The sequence below is a fragment of the Coturnix japonica genome, chromosome 2, assembly GCF_054131305.1.
Source record: "Coturnix japonica strain WE chromosome 2, WE-NBRP24, whole genome shotgun sequence".
Lineage (NCBI taxonomy): Eukaryota > Metazoa > Chordata > Aves > Galliformes > Phasianidae > Coturnix > Coturnix japonica.
The window spans coordinates 104,189,131-104,211,191 of record NC_140664.1 but is presented as its reverse complement, the minus strand read 5'-3'; the positions used below and the strand labels follow the sequence as shown (position 1 = coordinate 104,211,191).

The 22,061-nt window shown below is 33.6% G+C and overlaps 1 protein-coding gene across 15 annotated transcripts in view; it reads right to left on the bottom strand.

Annotated features, from left to right (window-relative positions):
• Nucleotides 1-22,061, bottom strand: part of NEK10 (NIMA related kinase 10) — a 77,792-nt gene that overhangs the window by 31,869 nt on the left and 23,862 nt on the right. For all 15 annotated transcript variants that reach the window (XR_014942952.1, XR_014942951.1, XM_032442359.2 and 12 more), the window contains 5 exons: nt 21,825-21,946; nt 21,510-21,612; nt 15,181-15,256; nt 2,626-2,755; nt 1,944-2,014 (listed from right to left, as the gene is read on the bottom strand). Coding sequence is in view for 13 of the 15 variants with exons in the window: in XM_032442359.2 (XP_032298250.2) it covers nt 1,944-2,014; nt 2,626-2,755; nt 15,181-15,256; nt 21,510-21,612; nt 21,825-21,946 (502 nt within the window). In the remaining 2 variants the exon portion in view is untranslated. The remainder of the gene's footprint in view (nt 1-1,943; nt 2,015-2,625; nt 2,756-15,180; nt 15,257-21,509; nt 21,613-21,824; nt 21,947-22,061) is intronic.

The window sequence follows — 22,061 nt, the reverse complement described above, 5'->3', positions numbered from 1 at the left end:
TTATAAATAACCTTCTTTAATAATTCCCTTTATCTTTAACAGGTATTGTGTTAGAGTTACTCAGAAATTAACTTCTTCATTATGATGTTTTCTCACCTGTACTATCAGTACAAATTCCCTATTACTGAATTTGTCTCATGTTCTGTATTCAATATAAATATCTCAAAAAAATTAACTAAAAACTAAAGATAATAACTCATTTAAGGATTAATGCATAGTAAGTGAATAAACAATTTTTTTAAATCTTTTCATGCTTCCCACTGCTTTTAAAATAAGCTGGAAAATGCTTACACGACAGGGAAAAAAATTAATAATGTTTATTTTACATGCAGATACCTATTTAATTATCTATTTAAACCAGCTAATCTTAGTAAATAATATTTCAGCCAATCTCATAATTATATGGGACTTAGAGTAGACCTGTTTTATACAGGTACTGTATCTACAATTATAAAGAGTAAATCAATAGTTGACCTTCAAAAAAACCTTTAGAAATGCCCACTATAGAGTTTCCTCTCAAGAATGAAAAGGAGAAGATAGAGGGACCAGATTCTCACCTACATCTATGTCATTAATAGAGATATGATAAAAAATTATGAAAATGTAATACATACAAATACTGATATGTATCTTGACTTGAAAGTATTTTCTGGAAACTTTTGGGAATACTACTTTAATCTTAAATGGTGAGCAATGAATTAGTAAATCCAGTTATTCCAACTACAAATACTTGTAAATATTCAAAACATTTCATGACCTTTTAAATCTTAGTTCCATTCTATTAGTTCCTATCTTCTCTTCTTGTTCTTAATCCTCAAGGTCGTTAAATAATACAAACTTTTTTGTGCAGAAAATATAATACAAATATGTTACATTCCTTACACTATAAAGCACTTTTGAGAGGTGGAATTCAACATCCGACTGAAAAAGAAAGCTATTAAAGCTGTTTTTGGAGTTTTTCTAAAATGGAAAATCAAAAGAGCTAAATCTCTTAGAAGTTCTCCAACTCACTTTCTATACTTTGCCTCACACATTACATTAACACCAAGAACATGTAATCATAACTAAATGAAATATGTGATGAGTGAGTGGAACAAATACAGGTTCTTCTTTTCCTCCATTACTGTGTTCTCTCTGCTTCATTAACAGGATTGTAAGATAGCAGGAAATGTAATACTATCAGTCACAAAACTATGAATGTGATTATACAGTGCTTTATAACTGTACTTGAACATTACTTAATATGTTGTAATTCTATGGGAAAAAATAATTTGATGTATAGTGGATTAACTAAAGCACTGGCAGCATTAAAATTCAGTGCTGAGTCTGGATTGCTAAATGTGGTGTCCCCCGGGGGCCTATAAACGGGACCAGTGCTCTTCAACATCATTGTCAATGACCTGGATAGTGGGACTGAGTGCAGTCTAGTAAGTTTGCTGACAACACTAAGGTGAATGGTGCACTTGATATAGAAAAAGGAAAGGATGCCATCTAGATTGCAGACTAGAATCACAGAATCACAGAAGGCCAGCAGTATCCTCAGGTGCATCAATAGAAGGGTGGAACTGACTGTCCCCCTCTACTCTGCCCTTTTAAAGCCCCATCTGGAGTACTGTGTCTATGTCTGGGGTCCCAAAACAAGATGTGGAGCTGCTGAAGCTGGACCAGAGGAGGGCCATAAAGATGACCAGAGGACTGGAGCATCTCTCCTATGAAGAAAGTTTGAGGGAGTTGAGCTTGTCCAGCCTGGAGAAGAGAAGGCTCTGGGGAGACATTGCTTCCAGTACTTGAAGGGAGTTTATAAACAGGAGGGAAACACGTTTTACACAGGCAGACCATGATAGAACAAGAGCAACTATACTTTAAAATACAAAAAATGGGAGACTTCAGTTAGATGGTAGGAAAAACATTTCAGCAAGATATCAGAACAAAACAAGATTTACCTCTTAATGGTAAGTGACACTTTTTCAGAGTACAGTCCATCTGGCACAGGTTCATAAACAGCCCCTACTATCTGTAAAATAAAAAATCTGTAGTTAATTGAAAATATATATATATATATATATGTTTTATTTAGAAATTTCATATGATAAATACTTCTTGAAACAATCTGATGGGCAGGCATTACATAATCAGCTGTAACTTGCAAAATAACCTAGAACACATCTTCTAATGCAAAATATCACTTCTAATCAGGTTTCCACGTTAAAGTACATAACCACTGTAGACTAAGGGGATGCAATATCTGAATAAGGGAAACATTTACAAAGAACAATTATTTACTTTTATTTTTAATCATATCCAAACATCCACAGAGTTCTATAGGGCAATACACAACCCTACAGAAAACACAATATTATAGTAAGAAGAAAATGTATACCTAGAGAACATATCACATAATGCAACAATAAAAATATAACAGTCTGAGAAGTAACCGTATATTTACAAGCAATTTTTGTAAGTAGAATGGAAAAATTGTAACTCATACTGTGAAGAACGATCCTGCTCATTCACACATCAGAGCAGAGAGCATTTTGTGCTTCTACAGCCTGAAATACAAATTTTCATGGACCCTGTGATCACATGTAGTAATAACTGGTGTGTTGATCTGGCAAATCTGAATACCTTAGTTGCCAAGGAGAGCATATTGGTGCTGTAAAACGGTGGGTTCAGAGTTGCCATCTGATAAAGGATACATCCTGCAGCCCAGACATCAGCTTTCTCTCCATATGGCTCACACTTTACAACTTCAGGGCTAAGCGAAAAGCAGTGCAAACCACAAGTATTTAATTGTTAGTTTTCACCTAGTGTTAGCCTCAATTAAAAAAAAAAAAAAAAAATCATTAGTCACTGCAATATATCTCCAGAGCACATACTATTACCTTCAAAAGCTTGCATTTCCTTTACTATTCAAATTCTTTAAATGGAAGTATAATTAATAGATTTTTTTACTCTTCTGCAATTCTTGACACAATAGTAGTTTAAATTTTGTTCAATGTCCTTTCCATGTATTTCATTCTATGCCTTCAGAACTAATAGATATAAATGAACTAGAGCAATCAGAACTTGCTTATGATTATGGCAATTCAATAAAATGAACTAGAGAATGGGTAAATGTATCACATACTGCTGTAATTCACATATCAAAAATCCTTGAATCATTCCTAATTTAGAATATTAATATATGTGATTTTGTTACTAACATGAAAAAACAAACTTTGCTTATTATACCATTTTTCATCCTGCTAAAACTATTGTAAAACGTTATCAGTGGTGATTCCAAATAGACACTCAGCAACCGAATGACAATTTAAAGAAATACACTGAAAATTCCACTTAAAGAAAGTGAAAGAAGGCAGCAGTTTCAATTCTGACTCAGTACAAAGCAGATTCCACTTTCTTCTCTTAATTTAATAATTTTCATAAATCCGGATGACAGTAATTTATATTGGTAGAAATATTCTGACATTGGACTTCCAATTTTAGCAACAAGTAAAGCTCATATCACATGGTAGTTTTTTCAGTTCATGTCTTCACTCTTTTTGTCCACTGACAAAACATACTTGTCTGTATTCATCGATAAAATCAATTTGAAAATGTGTTGGTTTTTTTTTTTCATTTGCTTTCAGATTAGAATTTGGAGTCACTGTATCAACATTATGACTATCGTTCAAATACCTTTGGTAAAATACCTTTTTTTTAGAGTTAGGAGGCACTGTGCAAATTCAGTTACTGATGCATATACTGGATATGCTGCTAGAAGGTGTGCTGCCAGTTTGTACAAAATAAATGCAAGAAGTACATTTTAAGACAAACGGGATGACATCCCTTAGATAAATTATTATGTGGAAATGAGTGATCTTAATAGAACATAAATTCAGAAGGGAGTTCACTGAAGGAAGTGATATAGTCTGACAGGTCAGACATTCATCAAACAAGATAAAGTTTTCTGTGAGAAAGTTCAATAGGTAATTCCCTGGAATTTTGCTTTTGTAAAACCATGGAGATGAATAAATGGTGTTGAACATAATGTTAAAATACAACTCATTCTCTAGAGCTGGACTGTCATTACTCCTCACTTGGATAGCAGTTCTTCAGAGGGCCTTGAAAAACTTTAACTTTTATATATTAAGTATATCTAATAGAGCAAGGATTGGTGTGGCTATTTACCATACAGATGGTGATAGTATAGTTTTGCATAGCAGACACCAAAAGAATATTTTGAAGACAAAAGGCAATAGAGACATACAGAAGCAACCATGACCTGCCCAGCAAAATCTTGTATTCATGTACAGGGCAGAATCTAGCTTGATCGTCAGAGTAAACAGCAGGCCATTGGAGTGGAGCCTAGCAAAAACATATTTGTAGATAATGTGATTTGGAAATTACAGAAAATAATACAGTGCCAATCGGTTTATGAAGATTTTGGTCTTAATGTGGTTTCACAAGAACACATAATTGATTGAAATTATTGAAAATATTTGGTCTGTTTGTTCACGATGAAAGATTTCCCATTCTAAATACCTATCTGATCCCTAATCCTTTTTTTTTAAATTATTTTATTTTAATTTTTAATCTAAAGGAGGACTTCCAGAGGAATACTACCTGGTCATTTCTTCCAGAACAAATGTCTGATATCTAGCACAGGAAGATGGCCAGTACCTTAATGTATATACTATCTCATGCTTCAGAAATACTGCAAATGACTGAAGTAAAACTTAAATGATGTGACCACAAAGGAGATACAGAGGATCTAAAATCCTAAATGTTTATGACACTATGCTTTCATAGCAAATGAATTCAATGCTTAAGAATTTTAAATAGAATTTTCAAAAATTATTTGTTTACTTTTGAGAGATTAAGTAGTGAAATTCCTCACTGTGTTCTAAAGGCAAACCTCACCATCTGCTATTTAGAAACGTGGGTGGGGTACAGTACTTGTTGACTAGTAGAACAGTTTTGCAGTCAAGCTGCACTGTTTGGATCTGCACTACTGAGGGATGTCAAACAAAGAAAGATCCTGGTTCTGTTCCTGTGCTCTGTTGCCCACAAATAGGAGGGTGGTAGGAATTCTTACAGTTTAATACATTTTACAACTGTGTATAAATTCTTACTGTCTGGTCAAGACCAAAAAGAATGAGTAGAACCAAACTGACATTTATCCCATAAAAATTCTAAAAAAACAACTGTCTTAGTAAAAAGTACAGAACAATGATTAAAGGTAATGGCATTGGTATGGTCTCTGGCTTACTTGCAAAAGCAGGCCTTTAATACTTAGATTAAGAGATCTGGATTGGATGAAATAGAACAGTGGCACTAATTAAATTTTTTGCAAACAGATGTCCACATCATAAAATGCATTCAGTGTAAAAATAAAATACTGAAAGGGAGATACTCTAAGAGCTGATAAAGAAGTTCCATTGCTTCAAGGGCTGATCATATTGCTGCAAAACAGCAGTGCAGATGCTATACTCTGTAACACCCACAGTCACAGATATTAAGAGAGGCAGCAGATACTTTAAAAATTAGTCACTTTGTGATTGCAATTAACTTATTCATAATAATCACTGCAGTTTTCTTCTAAGTTTACACATCACTGCTCATTTCCAAATTATGCATTCATGCTGAGAAGCTTGCTTCTGCTGCATTGTTTCAAGGAGAGTCCTTCACTGAATGAATGTCCACAGCAAAAGCAAGGCTGAACTCTTCTAAATCAGAGACACAGAAATATATCCAAAGAATAATTCTTGAAATGCTCAGTATCCTTGAACAGACTGATATATAATTTCTTCTCAGAAAGCTCACTCTTGCTCATCATATCTGCATTTAATGACAAACAGTCTACACAAGCAGCCTTAAAATGAGTCTTGAACTTGATTATGTCATCAATTAATCCACAGATTTTTCTGTTTTATCTTCTGAATTATTTTTGCAACATTAAATACCTAATTTAGAAGCTAATTTAATATTGTCCCACATTTTTTTGATTAGGGTAAAAAAGCAAATAGAAATTAAATCTTATCAATATTTGTTCTACTTATAAAACAGCACCATTTCATCAAATCATATCTATATAGCCTTGGAGACATTTTTACTATCAAACTTCCATTTATAACTTTAGTCACTGATGTTATTTTGTCATGGTGTTTATTTAAGAATACTCTAATCTTCACAAGCAGATTCTAGATTCTGCTACATTAATACTATCACATACTTTCATCTTTTCAAAACAGCATTAATTTTCTAGAGCTTATAAAGCCTGTAAGAAATGTTTTCAATACTATCAGGTTGACTTTACATGTGACAGAGCTGGTGAAGATTTCCCATGCTGCAGAGAACTTCAAGAAGTCAATTTTGAGTTGTTTCAGTACAGTGTTCACTGATCAGTCTAAGTGTTTCTGACAGGTATACATACAGGTTGGTGTATTTCTCTCCATACTACAAGGTGCACCTTCAAATAAGATATGATTTCTACTAGATAGTTATAGATTAATTAAAGAGTGAATCCCCAAGATTAACTCCCAGACAGGTCATTACTATGTTAAAAAAAAAAAAAAAAAAAAAAAAAAAAAAAAAGTCCAAAGAAGTAAGAAGCAAATACCACCACAGAAGATTTTAACAATGAATGATAATTATTGCTTCTATCATAATAATTATCTGAATTCATTCTGTACACTTTGGTAGACATTTATGCAGTTATTGGTGGTTCTTCAAATACTCATCAGCAACAAATGTGTTTCAGGAAGTGACCCAAGCCACAAATAGTTGGAGGCTAGAAGAGTACAAAATATGGTTATCCCATTCTTCCTTCCTTATGGAGACGTACAAATAGGCACTGATGGACACAACAAGAGGAGAGATGACAGAAAAGTTTGCTTTACTTTTTTTTTTTTTTTGGTCCCACATAATGAAAAAATATTCATAGCTACTATTAGCTTCAGATATTCAGATCTCTTTGTTATGATATCTATAAAGTAATGCTTTCAGTGGATTACCTTTTTAGTTGTTGGTAGTTGCTGGAATAATTCATTACAGTAAAATAAACGAAGGAGCTTACATTTAAGTTCACATTAAATATTCTGTTTTTCACTGAACTACTGCAGAATGCTTTTGGAGTGTAGTAGGAAAAGAACATAGCTTCTCTATAATCAGTCCCCTGAATCACAGAAGAGGAGGTGGTGAGGGAGAAAATCTACTCATCCTTGCTTCACAAAGGTGAAAAATAACAAAGCTGCTCATTACAGTCTTCTCTCTGGATACTTTGCTGTAAGCTGTAGGTCACTTTTAGTAAGTACGGTAGGTTCATAATTACTAGAATAGCAACAAAATAAGGAACAGGAGCCATACAACTGACAATTCAAAGAAGAGGTTCTGTGAAAAGTGCTAAAAGCTATTTGCTTTTCTCACATACAAGAAGCAACCTTTTTTGGGTAGCCTATTCTGTATCCCTGGAGTGACAAAGCTGGAACAGCATTTTCAGTCTCTAGTTAGAAATTTTGCCTTCACAGTTATCTGTTTTGAAATGTATTGCCAAGGAATTCTACGGTGATTTATTCTATTGTCTACTAACTTGCATTTATTTTTCACATTAGAAATTCTTAAGTAATTATATTTGCAAACTATTACATGCAGCTATTATGTATATGCTTTTTCCTTACAAAACACACTCCTTCAAACATCCTAAGCTTCTTTTGACTATAGAAAATTAACCATTTCCACCAACATTTAATATGTACAGGGGCAGGGATGAAATTTGCTATGTTCAGTTCGCCATTTTACAGTGCAATAAATCTTCCTGCCACCAGATTGTGAATGTAATTTCAAAATGGGTAAAGTCAGCTAGGAGAGATAACTTTCACACGTATTATTGCTCCCCTCAGTGTAATCTCAGTAGTTTAATTTTCTAGAGCAAGCATTACCTTTCTTTATTAAGAAAACTTGTTTATTAATTATTAATTATTTCCAGTCAAGTCAACTCTCTAATCTAGTTCATCACTGCATATTTACATGTTTGTGTTGATCTAGGAGTTGAATAGCTGATTTGTTTTTCCAGTTATTTTTTAACTTGAATAATTTCATTGCAGCAATTTGTATCACTGCTTTAAAAACAACTGAAACTGACATAGCCCCAGGTTCTGGTTGGTTTCTGGATTTGTTTTCTTTTTGTAGGGGGAGGACATAATAAATACAACTGCGAAGAGGTTACTGTAACAGAATTAAAAATAGCTTCTACTGAAACAACTTTCAGGTTTAACTTCAGTTCATAATGTTCATTTGAAACATTATTTTTATCCTTTTCTAAGTAAGAAAAGAATAGTTAATCAAAATATAACTAATAAAATATGCATAAACCTTCAGAATATTTCTTCTGAGCACAAAATTTATACAAAAATCTGCTGAACAGATCAAAAGACTTTTACACTGAGAGCTTCTGTGTTCTACTTCAGAAGCAGACTAGGGACGTACATCTGTGTGTTCTACCATCTTTGTACTTGTCCTACAAGAGTATACATATCTGACAGTGAAAGATTAATGTATTTATCTGACAGAATCTTTTCTGGCAACTTTATATTTTCTCTGCTTTTACGCACATAAACCTTCAGTGCAAGGTGAAAGTGAACTCTATCTGAATCTCACAGAGCAGTACCAAATAAACTCTTCATTGCTTAAGCACTTATTTTTAAAGTATCTTTAAAATGGAAGGATAAATCTCACTGATATTTCCTGTCTCTGTTGCCTCATGCTCTCTAAGCTGAATTAAATCTCTACATTTACAAACACTTCTTGTTTTATATAGAGAGATGAGTGTGCGCATAAATTTGTATATATCCAGTTATTAAATTTGTATAATGATCCAGTTCAGTCCAAATTTGACCTTCTTGCTTACACATTATATCTGTTGATCTGGAAAAAAAGTTTGCTGACAGTGTATAAAACTATTACACGTTTCTAGGCTTTTATTAGTTTTATCTTATTTCAAGACAACTTTAAAAGTCTTAAAGGCCCTATCAGAAAAGGTGATATTGCTAACATATGTTATAAAGAAACACATTTTACATTAACATTTAAGTAAAAAATTATCTAATTAAGCTCAAAATTGTATAATTGTTTCAACTGGTTTTATGCCTCTGAATTTCTAAGATTATCATGTGCACGTCTAGCTAAATACAAGGAAAAATCAAAGTGCCATCCGTTATGTAGTCTAGTGTTCCAGTATTACATACTTCTGGGAGACATAAAACAGAAAAACACATTGAAGTGCTAATTTATACTGACTTTTCCTTCAAATGAATCATGGAACAAAGTTTGATACAGCAAGAGGAGGTAAAAGACAGATTCTGAAACCTGAAAAAACTCTTTTCAATGTAATTTTTATTTATATTACTGAAGGCAAGCATCGTCTCATGGACAACACATCTAGTATTCTTAAGCATATAAAAATAACTAGCAGAATGTCAGGCTGTCAGTTTTAACAGAAATGCTGTAGATAAATTATATTTGTAAGTTGTGGAAAAGTGCTACCCATGTACACAGAAACTGAAACATTCTAAAAGGTGCTGATACTGTGCATCATGGGTCTGGTGTAACAGGTCAAGGGGAAACTGTTTTAAACTAAAAGAAAGGATTGGATATAAGAAAAAGGCTTTTATGGTAAGGGTTGTGAAACACTGGAACAGCCTGCCCCGACATGTGGTGAATGCCCCAGCCCTAGAGATATTCAAGATCTGGATGGGGCTCTGAGCACCCTGACGTAGCTGTAGGCGTCCCTGTTCGTTGCAAGGGAGTTGGACTAGATGACATTTAAAGGTGCCTTCCAACTCAACAGATTCTACTATCCTATGATTCTCTGACAGATAGTTTTCAGTACTGGTTCCTTCTAATCAGACACAAATTTTCCAGTGAATTACAACTGCAATTTCCTACAAAATGCTTTAGGGATTGGCCACAAATCTGTTACTTTACAAACAGATCAACAGAAGGAAAAGCCTTTTGTCTTCTCTAAATTTAACAGAAATTTGAACACTTTAAAGTACTAAAAGATTTGCTCATTGAGCTATACGCCTTGCACAATGAATTTCATTCAGTGTACTTTGTACAAGACAGCCAAGCTTAACAAGAAATCACATGAATATTTAAAACTGAAAAGGAAATATGAAAAAATAATTATCTGCAAGAGTATGACTATAAGCAGTAGCAAATCCAATTTTATAACAACTCAAAAATAAACGTAAATCTCGAATAACCAATTTCACACAAGGTGTTAATTTCACCTAAAATTAAACTTCTGAAAATTGAATTTATGATAAGTTAGTGTTCCAGCTCCCTCTGTTGCAAATGGAGAGAGACAAGCACATTGAGAGTTTGATTCATCTCACCCTAAAATAGCTGCTTAAGATAGATGGGATGAAATTCATTATGGAAATGACTTTTTTTTTCCCCCATTGCTTTCAGAAGTCATCTAGCTGCATGACTTGAATTAGATGTCTAGTTTTTTGATAACTACATAGAAGCAAAATGAAATCCAGTCACATAGAGATTACTTTCTGACAGCAACATGCCAATTAGATGACTGTAAGTATTTGGATTTCCTGGAACCTAGCATACATGAGAAAGTGTCCAGAAACAAAACAGGAGAACCAATGTAAACTGAACTGTCACATGATCCAATGATGATAAAAGTATTTATTTCCACATTTTTCTTCTCTACATTCTCACTAGAATTCCTTTCAAGTTACATCTCTCAGTTTAATAACTGGGCATCTTGACCTCTACAAAACTGTACCAATTGCTTGCTTGCAAGCAAGGGCATATGGAAAAACTCACCATTACATCTCTGGATAACACTCTAGTAATAATTTCCTCTTTAGTTATAAAATCATTGACCTATGTTCATGGAGCTGGAATAGTGGGGAATCTAGACTTTGATCTGTAGTGCAAGAAAAATAAACTTTCTTAAGAACAGATATATTTTCCAAACACAAACATCTATCTGTCTAAAATCATGGGGTATTAATAATATTCATCCTCTTTATGATGCTCCTGCAAGCAATGGCTGTTCACAACCAAGGTGTTCGAGGACTCTACATGTAGAAAATTCGAGCAGCCTCTGTTGAAAATATAATTAAAGGCAGCTTAACCCAAGATGATTAAACCCACCAAAGCTCTTCAAGTCCTGCAGTTCAGATGGCAGAGTAATAATAAAGTTCATCTCAGTGTAGCTCATTTGACGTTACTTATAAGACAAATGAAAGAGAAATAACTTTAGCAAAGAAATTGAACTAAAAGATGTTTACAAGCTCATAAATGAGCTTGATGAAAAGTCCAATATTATTATAATAAAGAGTCTAATCATAATTCTCTGTTCCAACGTGATTATAAATCCAGAATCTTGAGCCATTAAGTGAAAAGAGGCAAATATATATAGATATTAAAAGCAAAGTGATACAAGTCACATAGAACAAATTATTTCCAAGAAATACATTTTTAGTTTACAATATATTGTCTTGGTAGAATAGTTCTTACTCTTTCAGATAGAAGTTTAAATTTATCACTAAGTTTATAAAGACATTACATACGCTACTCTTTTATATTTTTCTCAAGCACTGAAGTAACTGTAGAAGCCATATCAGCAGCACTCACTTGTCAGAAAACAAGCATAAACTAACCTGCATGTTCTCATGTGAAATTTCATCAAGAAAACCTATGCTTTGACTTTGTAAGGCACTTCTAAGCATTTTTGAGCAAAACCCTTCCCTTCTTAGAATCCATAGATAGAACAAATATATCTGTATGAACTAGTTCACATTACTTCTAAAGTGGCTTCCTTTCAATCCAACAACATAGCATTCTCTCATGGATAGTAGTATGTTTTAGGTAAGGACTTCTATCATCTCTACTGAAACATTTGTCCAGATATCAGTACAGAGGTTTTCAAGCTTTCTTACTCTGTTTTGCATCACATCCTATGTAAAAGTTCGTCTAAGACTGGATGTGGTATTGTCTGTATTTCAAATGTGAACTTATTGTTGTTATTTAGTCAAACTTAGTTACCTTAAAACAACTGTATAAACTTCAGACATTTTAAGTTTCTTTTTATAAGTCAATCACTGTCAATTACTTTTAATGTTATTCCCTGAAATTCATCCTGGCTACATTTTATCGAATGGCATGTCCATAATAAAACAACGTTCTGTGTCAAGTTGCACTGAGCTAAAAAGAGACTGTATTATCTGCTGGTCCTCAGTTATACCATCCCTGAGGATTCCCACCTCAAATTGCACAGAGCTTTTTGCTGACATACGTTATTATAAACTAATGCCTAAACTAAAGCTGCTCTATCACAATTACATTTCACTGCTACGTTTCATTATCAGAGTAAATACTTCTATTAAATGACTTTCAGAAGATCCTCTTATAAAAATGCAGTATTCATATACTGAAAGGATTATTCAACTTCTGTCACTCTTTTAATCAAAGCAAATGTCCTCTCCAGGAGCCAGCTGTTCAATGAGGCTTAGGTAATATAACACAGTACACAGACTGAATATGTACTCCAGAAAAAGAAATTAAGATCCAGGAATCCTCTTTCACAGCCATAACAATAATGGAAAATACAAAAATACAGTATTAGCTCTGTAATTGTATAAGGAAATACAATTTTCCTTAAAAAGCAGGAGGAGAAAACTTTTTGTATTGTTTTGAGTACCAGTTCTCTGACATTTTAGAGCAATGATGTTTCTAAAAGATCATGTTAAAATCACAGAATATGGTTAACAGTGTGGAATGCTGTTACCTGCTTCTTAATGACACCTAAGAGGTATGCTCTTCTTTACAGTTTTTCAACAGCTTTTCAAGATCATTCAAGTTCTTAAGGAATTGCACACCAACCAAACTCAAAATTTACAATTTTTCCCAGGTTTTTTTCTGAAAAAAATCTGTATGTATATTCAATGACAAAAACAGTTACTGTAAGCAAGAATCAACAAATTTTTACTTACATCTCTTCTGCTCTTGTTTTTGATACACCTTCTTCATAAGTTACAATCCACTTTGTGAAACAAATAAGTGGTGGGTGGTGGGTATACATAAAAGTAAACATTGTTCCATTGATCACTCTCTCCCCCTTTTTTTTTTTTTTTTTTTTTTTAAGCAATTCACAATTTGCCATGTCTTTTTTGGAAGGCCTTCAAGACAGCTGGATAATAAAGACCCTGTCACCATCAACTTGGAACAGATTGTTTCTGATGATTTATGAGCTGTAAAATCACTTCAGAATTCATTACCAATTCCCTAATGCAGTCATCTCCTCTATTTTTTATGTATCAAGTGTAAACAAATCCATTTGATATATTTTGTATTCTAATCGGCTGAATTTTTTAATTCAAGGACACAATTAAAAGGAGTTTAATTAGTGTGATATTAGAATAAGAATTGTATGAATTAGAATTTGAAAATATTGCACTTGCAATATGATAATAATAATAATAATTTGTAAGCTCCTATCTAAACATAAAACTGTGTCTGCTGTTGTTTGTGATGACCTAGTTTTCAATAATTTAGATTAAGAAATCGATTCAGTACTGTCTTTTACAGGTCATGTTTGGTACACAGATATGTTTTTCTCTAAGCCTGCATAATAACATATAGCCAAGTCTAAAAAAGTAAAAGTAAACTATCAGCCACTATTTATTTTGACAGTTCTTATTTTGTCTCTGTACTCTTCCAAGAACGGTAAGTTGCAATTCAAACTCCCCAGAACCATTTTCCTGTCAATTCAGAAGAAACAAATTTCTGCCACTCTAAAATGACAATGCTGTCTTGTCACATAGCTCTTTCTCTCTATCCTTCCCTTTTTATCTGCAGGAACTAATATTGCAGCTCTTGCAAAGTAAGTATTCCCAATATTTTGATTACTTTAAAGCCATTCACCTCCATTTAAATAATCCCCCCCCCCCCCCCCCCCCCCCAAAAAAAAAGAAAAAAAGAAAAAAAAAAGAAAAAAAAAAGTAATAAAATAAAAGAAAAAGAAGAGAAGAAAACAAAAACTATTTCAAGCACTGATTAAGTCTTTACTCTTAACTTCTGCCCTTCAGCCTAATTGCTTCTGTTAATAAAACTGTCAGTCATTTGTGAACAGGCTTCTATATAAAAAAACCAAACACCCTCTGTCATGCACATTTTTTTCTTACAAAACATGAAAAGACCTGAAGACATCAGTTACATTTCATGCAGAAGTGAATAGGAGAAAAAAGAAGTGAATGTAGACAGGACAAGAAAATTACATCTTATGACCCTGAGGATCACTGGGACAGGGCTCAGAACTTGAAACTTCCAAAGATTGCTGCAGCTTGCAAACACCTTGCAAATAGCTTGTTTGAAAAACCACATTAGATTCCCATCAACAGCTGCCCAGGGAAAAGTGAACAAAACCCAGTTCTACTAAGAAGCTACAAAAAGATTATAAGGAGATAATTACATCAAAATATTACAACTATTAACTACACAAACCATCACTCATGGTTTGTGCTATACTACTAGAGAACTCAACAGGGACAAATTAATGCATCATTGTAAATGCCTTACCCAGTTGCAGGATGTGCACTTTAAGATATGAACCTAAATATTTAACAGAATACAAGGGATCACTTCTGGAGCCATTTAAGAGTTAGTGATGTCTAGGAAATCTCAGGTAAAAAGTCTCAAAAGTGGCAACATTAATTATTTTCATCTGGCAAAAGTCTGAGTTCCTGAGCTTTCTTCCTAACTCAGAAGAACCACTGGTAGTCCCTTTAATAGCCCAGAACTTTTAATAACTTATTACAAGGACATGAGACAAGAACTGGGGTAGCTGTACAGCCATCACATGTGATCATCAGAAAAGACTGAAGATCAATGTTACAAAAGGCTTGTTAAATTCTGTCACTGCCTCAGATGAATAAGTTACCTCAGAACAGGAGATATTTCATTTTTCTTCCAACTTAACTAATTACTACCAATGCACAAGAAGAGGCAAGAGAAAAAATGGCTGGCAAGCAACTACCACAGAATATCTGTATGTGGATAATTTGCATCTTGTACCTTACTCCACCGCAACTTGCTTGTCTGCTCTGAAACAAAAAAGCAAACAAACCACCCTGAAGATGGAAGTCATTCCACAATGTTGTATGCAGTAGTACTTACCAAGAGTATAGAATGGTTCCCACTACTGATGCAAGTTTGCTGTTTTCTTGCTTTTGCTTTGCAAGACCAAAGTCAGCTACAAAAGAAAAAAAAAAAAAAGAAAAGAAAAAACAAAAAAGAAAAAGAAAAAAACAAGTAAATATTCACACACCAATGACAATCAGTGGAGGAAAGATTATTAGTTGATTATTTTTTTCTTCAGTTTGTATTTCGCATTTCACAGTGTTGCACTGGACTGTTTTCCTGTTTCCTCATAACACTCATTTGGATCGGGCCTATCACCTTTAAAAATGTTATGAGCACACATCTGATGTTTTCAGTCCAACCTACATGGCCAACTCCATGTTCCAATCAACTGTATGACAGTGGAATTTGTATCTAAAATGCAGTGCTATAATGCACAAATTAATGGGAAAATAATGTAAATATATTGGAAATGATTTGGCTTTCCTTCAAGCTTTTCCTTCAAATAGCTGGGAAATACCTTCTTAGAAATTCAACTTCCACAGAGTACAGAGGATCTTAAAGTTCTCATTAAAAGACTGCTTTTGTTAAGAAATAATGATGGATCTTAACATTCTTTTATGCTAAAAGCTCTAGATAAGACGATCATGCAATTAATATGAGTTAATATGAGTATCTTCTGACTATCATCAGTTATTCTTTCACAAAATTGCTACACTGTCTTTAGAGATCATACTTCTAAGTTTCATGCAAGTAGATCAAGTTTATTTTTTTCAGTTCAGTATTATACCATTGTATCCATGCAATGATGCATATAAGATATGATGCACTTCAATAAATCCAAGTACAAACAGTAAAGGAAAATCACTGTACTTGTCAACAGTTTATAAGAAATCATTTCAATTCTACTTCAGAATTGCTAAGATTTGCATGGTAAATAATATAATTTAAAATATTTTAAGGCTCCTGTTCCACATGGATACAGAGTACTGTTAAGAAAAGTATGGCAGAACCCAATGCATTCCCATTCCAGTTAGTTTTACAGTGAGATAGGTAATAAGGATTTTAGATCAGAATATTTCTACTCAGTAAGCAAAGCATATCTAGGTACCCAGGACACAGATGATTCTTATTTGAATAAAATGCTCAAATGACTAGCTCTGTGGTGCTCAGAAAGTGTAAACAGAAAAAATGCTGAACTAACAGGATCAGCAATAGATCTCCATTTTGCCCTCAAGTTAGATACATCTTGGATATTTCACTCTAAGAGATATTAATCCCAGTAGAACCAAACATGTTTGCAATGTTGAAACTTCTCTCAATTACTTTGAGTAAATTGTTCTAAATCCCTATCCTTGGAACCTTTCACATAATTTTCTATCAAGACAGTGTTAAGACATTAGATCACTCAACAAGTTCAGTTCCTGGTGCTTGAAATATTAAGGAAAAAAAAAAAAAATGGGAGAGCTGGACATCCCAGTTCTGCAAGAAGTGGTGCACCTTAATACAATATCAGTGATTATTTATCTGGGAGTCCTCAAAAATGAAGAGAAAATACTTCTTTCAATAATAATTTTCAAAATTAAAATAATGGTAATAATCTTTTCCAAACACTACTAGACTGCTTTAACACCATTAAGATGCTCGGATGCTCCAAAATGCGATTTGTTCTGCTGCAACTAGAGAATGGAATGCACAGAACAATCTGCTTTATGATAAACATAAATACTAAAATTAACACAAAATTCTGAAACTCTTCTGTAATTGTTTTCACACACTTACATTGTGTTTAGGGTAGCAGAATAAGTGACACTGAAGTCTTCTAAATAAGATTGTTTCAAAAAATATTAACTTGCATGGGAAGAAGTCATAGAATAGGCATTTCAAGAAACTTGGACTCTCTTGGGCCTGCTACCTGAATCCTGCTGCCTGCTCCCTCTCGGACTTAGCCTGTGGCTTCTTCCTGCTACCCACTTGCTGCCATGTTGCTGTTGCTCTCCCCCCTTGCACTTTTGCCTCAGACCATTGGAACATCTTCCAAGGGGACCACTGCTGGATCCTGGTAGTGATGTATGCCCAATTTATGCAATTCTTGCCTCTTTCTATCACCTGCCTTTCCTTCCCCATCACCCTAAATTTTCTGTCCCCCCTTTCCCATCTCCCTGATTAAGACTTGAAATAAACTGGTTGGACCAACATTTGAACCACTGTTTCTTAATGTCACGCCAGGTATACATATACCAAAGAACCTCCTCTCCCTCCTATAAATTGGAGCAAGACATTTTATTTAACAGAAAGACAAATGAGTTTCTTTTCTATTTGTATATTGATCTGTCCTTACATTACTAGTAATAGCAGTAAGTTATCTAAGCTCAATATCCTAAAATATAGTATTTGTTTTTCATCTCCTCTAACTTCTTTCCTCAAGATCCTGAACAAGTGTTAGGCTGCTCATTTTAATAACACAAAATATATACCAGAGTATTTATTTACTGAAGATCAGAAGTGATCATCATAACTATGGATATTTGCCCTTCAAATTTTTAGTTATCAAGAACAGTGTTTGCGGGCAGAAATAGTGTCTTTATTTACAGCAATACTAATCACCTGGGTACATCTTGTGCTTAATAGGAACTCTGACAAAAGAGAAACCAATAAGTAGCCAGATAATCTGGTTTTATGTTGATGTTACAATGTTACAGTGATCTAAAACGTAAAGACAGAACTTTATTTTCCATAAAAGTATGTCCTACAGTAAAGATAAATTTAATCAACAGCAGTGAATAATTATTCTATTCTTTTCCATCAATAAAACGGGAAGAGAATTCATTTATCAGCATTCCCAAAACCAGCTTCTTGGCTACTCTATTATTCACTTTTCTGTGCGGTAGTATCAATGCTTCATAATCTCAGCCTATTGTCAGTTTTGTGAAGTTCGTAACTTCTGCACTAAGAACACTAGCACTGCTCCCCCCCTAGAAATGGGATTTGTGGAGCGAGATGTTTTTGTGCTTCTAAGGCACCTATTGGTGCCATTTAGAACATTTGATTTATAGCATTTATATATATAAACAAGCTGATAATTTCACTGAGGTTATTAAGGAAGCTTTGAAAACTAAGTACAAGAAGCACTTCCTTGAATCACGGTATGAAGAGTAGTAACTCTGTTAATGAAGACAGGCTACAAAAAAAATTAGCATTGTTGTAAGAGGTTCCACAAAGTAGTCACTAACACAAAAGACTTGTAAAGTTGTATCACTTTACTTCTTGGAGACTGCCTTTATGGCACAGAATCGGGAAGTAATAGGTCTTTTAAAAATTGCACTCAGCAACCAAGCATTCTGAGGCAGAAAATTAACAGGAAGCTTTCTTCCAACAAAGAGCATTAGTGGAACTCCTGAAGTTTCAGTTGTTCTGCCACATCCTGGCTGCATGCTAGAACTAGTATATCAGACAGATGATTTGTCTCAAATCTGGTATTCTACTGCTATATAATAATCCTAGGTTTCACACAGTTTCATAAAGATCCTCTCTGAAAACTGCAAAAAAGAGCATGCCACCCAAAAGAGTATACAGAAACCTTCACAAATCTGGTAGATAGTGGATCTGAAAGGTATGAAAGTAATTCCACACAGACCCCTTGGACCACCAAGATCGAAACCTAACTGAAAGTAGATGCTACTGAAGAAAAGATGTGTGATCTTCTGTTTTGTCCTGTAGGCTCAGTGCTAGGGAGCACTAAGCAGAAATACGTTATGCTAGAAACAAAATATTGCTGCAGTAATATAGCTGCCATAAAAACAGATACCCGTTTTAAATTCAGAAATCTCTAGCTTCTAAATGCAATATAGAAAGCTGAGCAAACTGAACTTAAAGTGACAGTAAATATGGGTTCAATCTTTAAAACATTTGCAAAACATGTACAATACAACTTTTGCTCGGGTTGCATCTGAAATTTCTCTGGATATGCTCGTTGCATTTTTTTTAAATGAAAAACTATAAATCAGATACTCAGCCCAATCAACCAAGAGGAATACAATTTCTGCAATACTTTTCTACCAATTTAGAATGAGGTGTTTTATGAAATTACAAATTAGTATGAGGGTTGCTCCAAAATTAATGCCTCCTGTTAAATTGAGTTGGTCCACAGTGTTAAAGGCAGATAGTGGTATGGCATCAGAGGTTGAACCTTCTCATCAATATTTCATTACATGCTGTAGGATTTGGAACAGGAGTGGTTCAGATCTCACCTATGTTCAAATACATATTAATGCTTACTTTATTTTTTCTTATGCTTTAGTTTTGTTAAATCAAAATCTACCATGGGTGTCCAAAACTAAAGCTAAGTTATTATAGTGTTAAAAACAAAACAATGTACTTGAAGAATTCTAGCTAGAAAGGAGTGAGATGCCTTTGTTATATTGTCAGCCTTGTGATTCTCAAAGCAAAAGATTAACAAGTGTTGTTATTCCCAGAAGAAATTACTGAGGTGGATGAAAAAACAGCAGCACTGTGAGATACACAAGCTTATTTTATGAAGTGAAATAATTTGGACTGTCACAAACTGTACCTTAATTACAAAGTCAGGTATTACTATAGAAAGATCAATGCAATTTTGGGACAGTCTTAGGATTTGAAATACTCCAGAAAAACAAACTCACATTTTTCAGGATGTCTGTGCAGCTTGTAAACACAGAACTACAGTTCTGAGCAGATCTGTGAAGAAAATCCTCTTATTTTATAAAAACTAATAGGCTGAATTCACTGCAGAGGCAGATTTAAGATTTTGCAATATTTGAGCATATGCTTCCAGCTTTGCTTGACTTTCATCTGGAGCCATTTGAAATCATCAGTAATCATGGATAATGTACACAAATACAAGACATAAATGCTCCAGTATTGGGACTCTGTGTTAGATGTAATACAGCAACATATAGTACATATTTGCTATAAATGGAAAGGAATTTTTAAATTTTTCATTAAGGCTGTAAAGGAAGAAATGCCAGCAAAATTTGGAAGAAATAGATAAAAGGACTTCACCTCCCTCTGGAAACGCAATACCAATTGGTACTAATTAAAGTATGAAATAAAATCTTTGTTTTGTTTAAGTATTGCATAATAGTTTTGAAACAATTACCATAGAAAGTAAGTTTCTTTTTTTTTTTTTTTTTTCAATATCTATAAATACTTGTTAGCTATATAAAGATTTCAAAAGTTAATTTTGGGCTAATATTTTAAAATATATTTATGCTTTTATAGATTTTGTTCAGCCCAGAACTACGGCAATGGTGTTAAACTAAGACAAGAGTGCCCCTCAGTGGCAGTGTCTTGGTATAAGATACAACAACATAGCATTCTACTTTAACATGTTCTGATTATTTATTTTCATCATTCAGGAAGAAATGTTGCATTAAATTACCTTCTTTCAAAGCTATAAGATTCAGAGCTTTGAAGCAATACAAATTAATCATGAATGAATTTAAATATGTAACTCATCAGGCATAAATACTATAAAATGACAGCCGCTAAATAGATTTGCTTATTATAGATCACTGATTATAGTTTTGTGGTTGGTGTGTGCATAGGTATGCTTTTTCTCATTATTTTTAAAGGAGATAAATTAATTTTTGCATCAAGAGTTCTCATAACAACTCTGCAGTATTCAAATACTTGGTTCTGTCATAAGCATTAAGAAATCACGCTGAAAATCTTTGAGAACATTAGAATCTACAGTATTTCAATCCTTTGTAATTCTTGATGTAAATTTCTAGTTGTATTAATTCTTTCAAAGAGTAAAATTTTTACATATGGTAGAGCAGTGTTCAGACATCCGCAGCTTTCAAATCCTACCCTGACACATCACTGGGTCACTTTCTCACAGCACAGACATTGTAGAAATACACAACAAGAATTTTCATCACTGTAGCCTGAAATATAGAATCTTACCACAGCTAAGCATAGAACAATTGATGGATATTTACAGTCGTATGGTGAGCGTGGAATGGGACAGATGGTCATTTTATTCTGCATGCTCATTAGCACTGGCTATATAACCTAATTATCTTGACATATAACTATAGGGTTGGGTTTGGATCTCCTTGGTTATATTAGATATACACAGCGACAAAACAAAAAAAAAAAAAAAAAAAAAAAAGAGCTAGTAGCATCTAGAGGGAACAATCACATAATCACAAAAGCAGTGATAGAAAATATTTTAGAAAACAGTATTATAACAAAATAATTTACTAGCTTCCTAAAATGGTGGCCAGTGCCTCAGAATCTGAAACCTTCTGTGAGTTTCAGAAAAGAAATTCTACTAACTTTTATCATAGAAAGTTCTCTTCAAGTAAAGGAGTTCTACTTACTAATTTTAACTTTGTCTTTATCCCCCAGCATGACGTTGTTCGGAGTGAGATCTCGATGAACAATCCTCTTCTCTTTATGTAAATAACGGAGAGCTAGGCAAAGCTTACAAACAAAGAGAAAGAGCCTTATAAAGCTTCTTAACAACAACCTAGGTGAAGTCATATTGAATTACATTCATATCAGGTATTAGTGTCTGATATAAGTATTGTTTTACTTATATTTATGTTTGCCTAACATAAATGGAGATAGTAACCACAGGTAGACAAATCCTGATGAAAAATATATATATATGTGTGTGTGTGCCTCTTACTTACTTGGATGAATATATTCCATATTCTTTCTTCTGTAAATTGTTGTTGCTTTTCCTTTAAAGAGTGACAGTGTTCTCCCAATGGCACCCCATCTATGAGTTCCATGACTATGTACAGTCTGTCATCTACACATAAGAAACTTTAATTAAAATATACATTCACACAGAAGGCATTTGATAATGGAGTATTTGAATAAATAAAATATATTTTTAAGCTGTTCTTAGTTCATTTTTAAATTTT